This window comes from Terrapene carolina, unplaced genomic scaffold (assembly GCF_002925995.2).
Source record: "Terrapene carolina triunguis isolate 2854851 unplaced genomic scaffold, T_m_triunguis-2.0 Scaffold111, whole genome shotgun sequence".
Classification (NCBI taxonomy): Eukaryota; Metazoa; Chordata; order Testudines; family Emydidae; genus Terrapene; species Terrapene triunguis.
In genome coordinates, this window is record NW_020664462.1 from 28,289,817 (window position 1) to 28,294,513 (window position 4,697).

At 47.4% G+C, this 4,697-nt stretch overlaps 1 protein-coding gene across 1 annotated transcript in view; it reads right to left on the reverse strand.

Annotated features, from left to right (window-relative positions):
* LYZL1 (lysozyme like 1) overlaps window positions 1-2,525 on the reverse strand; it is a 3,212-nt gene extending 687 nt beyond the window's left edge. Inside the window, exons 1-3 of the mRNA XM_024214438.2 lie at window positions 2,387-2,525; window positions 1,972-2,130; window positions 1,070-1,148 (exon numbers count right to left, since the gene is read on the reverse strand). Of these exons, the coding sequence (XP_024070206.1) occupies window positions 1,070-1,148; window positions 1,972-2,130; window positions 2,387-2,525 (377 nt within the window). The remainder of the gene's footprint in view (window positions 1-1,069; window positions 1,149-1,971; window positions 2,131-2,386) is intronic.
* Window positions 2,526-4,697: the final 2,172 nt, after the last annotated feature.

Below are 4,697 nucleotides of genomic sequence, written 5' to 3' on the forward strand. Positions count from 1 at the left end.
GGCGGGCAAAAAGCCAGAGCCGGCCCTGATCATAAGGCTAGACTCCGTCACCCTTACTCACATCGAATAGTACCTCTCTGATGGAACAGTCCCACTGAAATGAAACCCAAGGAGTAAGGTACTCCTCAGTGTCAGGGCAGCAGAATTGAGCTCATTGAATGGCTAGTCGACCATGCTGCAGTAATTTCCATGCCAAAGGATCCCTAAGTAATTTACTGTCTACGTAGCATACAGAAATTACCTCACCCACTCTTACATACTGCTGCCTCTGTGGTGAAATATGCACAGCTACACCCTACTGCAGGAAGAGCAGAGGGATAATGTAGCCAACTGAAACTACAGGGGGGAAACTTGAAAACAGAATGGGTGGCTCCCCAAATTGGAACTTAGTCAGGAACTTAGTTCACATCTATTTTTTGTACAAAGTGCTATGGGTCTTGTGATAACTCCATATTTATATGTGCTTTGGAATTTTTCTCTGCCCTTCTTTCTCGGTCTCTATTTGTTTATTACTCTGTCTTTATCATGATTTATACTCCTTAATCGGGGCTTGGGGCACCACTATGCTAGGCACTGTACATCCTAAAAGGACTACCCCTTGCCAAGGAAATTCCAATCTTAGCATAGGACAAGAGACAACAGGTGGAGGAAAAACCAAGTCAGGGCAGACAAGGGAACATGAAATCACTGTGGCTGGTATAATGAGTAGCAGTCTCAGCCTGCCAACTCTATAGCTATTGTGTAGCTATCATGGCAAAGGTGAGCCTTAAAGAGGCCAGTATAGTGGCTATGTGAATATTTACTGTCCCTTTATGCCTCATTTTTGCCTTGTTTGGTTCAACATTTCCCCCCCTCTGTTCCTTTCTCTATAGTCTCTCCTAAATGGTTTCTCTTAATTGAAATTAGGCAATATGAGTTTGCTTATCAGTCACTGTCCAGTCACCAAGTTCTAAGGCTGTATTGTGATTACTTGTATTGCTTCAGCATTAGACTTAAGCGAAGGGCAAACATTCACAATCACAAATGCATATCTGTATTTCCAAAGAGAATCTCCGAGGGCGCCCCTTACCAGGCATCCATTCCTTGTGGGTCTTGCACAATTCTTTTGGCACAGACGATGTCATCCGTTATGTCATTTGACAGCAAGTCTGCAAGGAAAAGAGGGGAGCATGAATGGGGGTTTACCGTGTGAGACCTCAGTATGGTGCATCCAAGTATAAGGGGCATGGCTGTTCAGCTGCGCACCCTGCTGGTCAGCCCTAGGTAGCGCTCCCCCAGTGGCATTCAAAAGGGGCTGCTTGCTTGTGCAGCTGCGGAGCTGCAGTGTTGAATTGGGCTCCCCTTTTCCTCCTTGCCGCACTCTCAGAGCAGGGAGAGTGAGGGGAACCTGGAGCAGAGTAACAGCTCCCGGCTGTGCCTGAACATTGGCAGGCAGAGTCCTCGACCTAAGTGGTGACAATCCCAGTATAGCTGCCCCCCTTTCCCCCCAAACACACCTCATTCTGCCCATCCCCTCTGGGACGGCTCTGAACCTGCCTTCCCACCCTAGCCCAGGCAGTTTGGCTCCCAGGGAAAACACATTACTATGGCTATGCCAGGGTGTCCGCCTTAAAAGTGGGGAGTTCCCATGATGGAAGTGGTTCCACATGACAGGTAATACGGCCCCAGGCTTTTATCTTTCCCAGGTAACCACCACATGGCTAGTGGTGAGAAAATGTGTTTTCTCCACCTCAGCCCCACCCAATTCAGGGCTACCTACTCTCCACCCAGATCCCAGCCCTGCAGGGAGCCCTCCACAGGGTCCTAGAAATGGGGGCTGGTACCATGGAGGTGGCTGACCCCATCGTCCATGCAGGGGGGAATGATAGCTGTGTGTTCATTTTTAACTGAGGAATGAAGAGCAGCCTATGACATGGGCAGGAATCCTGCAGCTGCTCTCTCCACTCTTGGGGGTGGGGTTAGGGACAGTACCAGTGCAGGGTATGTGGCAGAGGTTCTCAGTGGGGCTCCGGTAGTTGTTGCACCAGACACGGCTGTTGATCTGGAAGATGCCATAGTCCGTGCTGCCATCTGCATTGTCGTCCTCTGCTGCCGAATTGAAGCCGCTCTCAAAGAATGCCAGGCAGATCCCTAATGTGGGAAGAGAACATGCTCAGTGTCCACAGCAGAGGCTGTCCACAGAAACAGGGGCAACTCGGGAGAGTACAGGAAGGCAGAGCCCTGGAGAGGAGGGAAACAGCATGCAGAGACAGACAGATAGGGGGCGTGGGGAAAAGGCAGCGGGAACAATGGAGTGGCAGAGAAGGTGAAAGAGTGAAGGGAGTTTGGCGTGAGGGGAAATTGGGGAGAAGTGTGTGTGTGAGAAGGAGGGAGCACTAAAACTCACAGTTGGCGAGGCTGTAACCCTCGTACCCATCCAGCCCTTCTTCATGAAGCATATAGGCTAGTTCACATCGGCTAAAGATTTTTGCTTCGTTTGCCGTGATCAGGCAGCCGAGCAGGGAGAGAAGTGTGAGCGCCTTCATTTTTGCCAGAGAATGGGGAACCTCGTTCTACCTGTGAGGAAAAAGTACAAGAACTAAATATCAGAGGGGGATTCTATGACCAAAGGTCTAACTCCCTGTTCCCATAACAAGTACTGTCAGGACTGTCCCTGGGTAACCCAGGATTGAACCTTTTCACCCCAGCTGTGGTACCTTCTCTTTCTCCCACGGCTATAATCTTGCCCTCAGAGAGGTATTTGTTTTGCACAGAGGAACTACAGAGTGTGCATGCGTGCACAAACACACACTGTAAACTGGCCAGTCTAAAAGACTAACAAGTCTTATTAATCCAGAAGCTGAAAGCACTGAGGCTAAAGGCATCAGAACTCCACAGCTGACTTTCTCATAATTATATACATGGTGAAGAGTCCACTGGGAACTGGAAGGCTGACAAGTGTGATCCACCTGGCAAAGGGTTACACATATTAAAGTCTAAGTCATTTGGGCCAATGGCCACTTCTTACTCTGGAAGCATGTCCACACTGATAGCAGTAACTTTGTTCTCTCAGGGGCCCTTCTCTTCCCTCTCTCCCCCCATTTTCCCTGGGACCCTTATAAGAATAGTTTGTGGCACTGAAGACCCAGACTGGCCAAGTCTACTGTTTCTCCCTGTATGCTACATTTTTTGTCTTTTCTACAGGTCTTCAAGTAAACTTGTTTTTCTCTGATGCTCGGCTCAGAGTGTGTGTGGATAGAGGGAGGCAGGAGGGGAGAAATCTTATGAAACTGGAGAGTTGTTTGTACGTATTAAGAAAAGCCTTGGCACTAAAATGTTTCAGAGTCATCTAGTGTTTCTCTGGCATCCCTCCTTTAGATTCTCCAACCCCAGATTCCCCAGCCTCACAAGACAGCAAATACTTTCTGTTTTGGTTTTTTGGACAACATTTCTCAGATTTTTCCTTTCATCCTGTTCCACCTTGAAATCTACTTGAAATTTATCAGTTTGTTCCTGAGGTCACAAAGCAAAGACAGAAAAAAAAGGGGGGGGAGGGAGGAATGTGGCTTTTTTAATCCCTGTATTTCCAGACTGAATATTTAATATGTCATTATTGGATCTTTTAAACCCACCATTAGAGACTTGTTGAAAATGACCTGGCTTACTGCATTTCATTATGGCATTTTTGGGGTTAATTAAGTGATACAGTTATAAGTAATACTAACAGGCATTTTCCCTAATCCCCTCTTCCTCATCTTTTTAGGACTTGTCAACATGAATAAAAGAATAAGAGTAAGAGGGGTAATATTGCATGGGTTTATTATTTATTGGACTTATATATATGGGGCCTACTCTTAGCCCCCTTGTTCCACCTGTTTCACATCACTCCAGCAGCTGAAAGCAGCTGGAAAACTGACTTAACTGGCTGGCCTGTTGGGGATTCTCTTAACTGTGGCTGGCCATACCCCATCTCTCAAGTAGGGTACTTGTTGGGGGAGAAAGCAGGGTGGTCAGCACACTGCTATGCCAGCTTCTAACTAGACCCCAATCAGGAAGGTATAAAGCTGCTATTGACCCCGCCCCCCCACAGTGACGCTGAGCACTGCTTAGCTGCAGGTAAGGATTCGGCTATGATCCTTATCCAGAGCCATCAAACATGCAAATATTTCTCTCACTCGTGGTTTGTTGCCCCCAAAATGGGAAGGCACAAGCTTCTGATAGGTTCAGCCTGAACTTATGCAAATATCTACACATTAATGCTAATTTGCTACGCTCTGTTTTGTCTCCAGATGTTGGCAGGTACTAATGAAACAGTAGCAAAAGGTATTATCAGCTCTTACCGGTGGCAATAGCAACAGCAGGACAGTCCAGAGCCTTCTTGGACAGGACGGCTAATAAATTAAAGGACAATTGTACCCCCCAAACCTTAACGTACAGCTTCTGATCACAGCTTCCTCCAGAGCAGAGTCTGGTCTGAAAGTTCCCAACCGACACCCAGTGTCTCCCCCTCTAACTGCTCCCCCTTCTAGAACCTGCTCCTCCCCATGTCCCTGTGACATCACTCACTGCCATTCTCAGTTCAAAACAACACAACAAAGCTTTGTTGTGTATCGTACGTCTCAGACTCCTGCATTCTAAAATATACTGCAGAATTAAATAATGCAAGGAAGTGGGTCCTGTGGCACCTTTAAGACTAACAGAAGTATTGGAGCATAAGC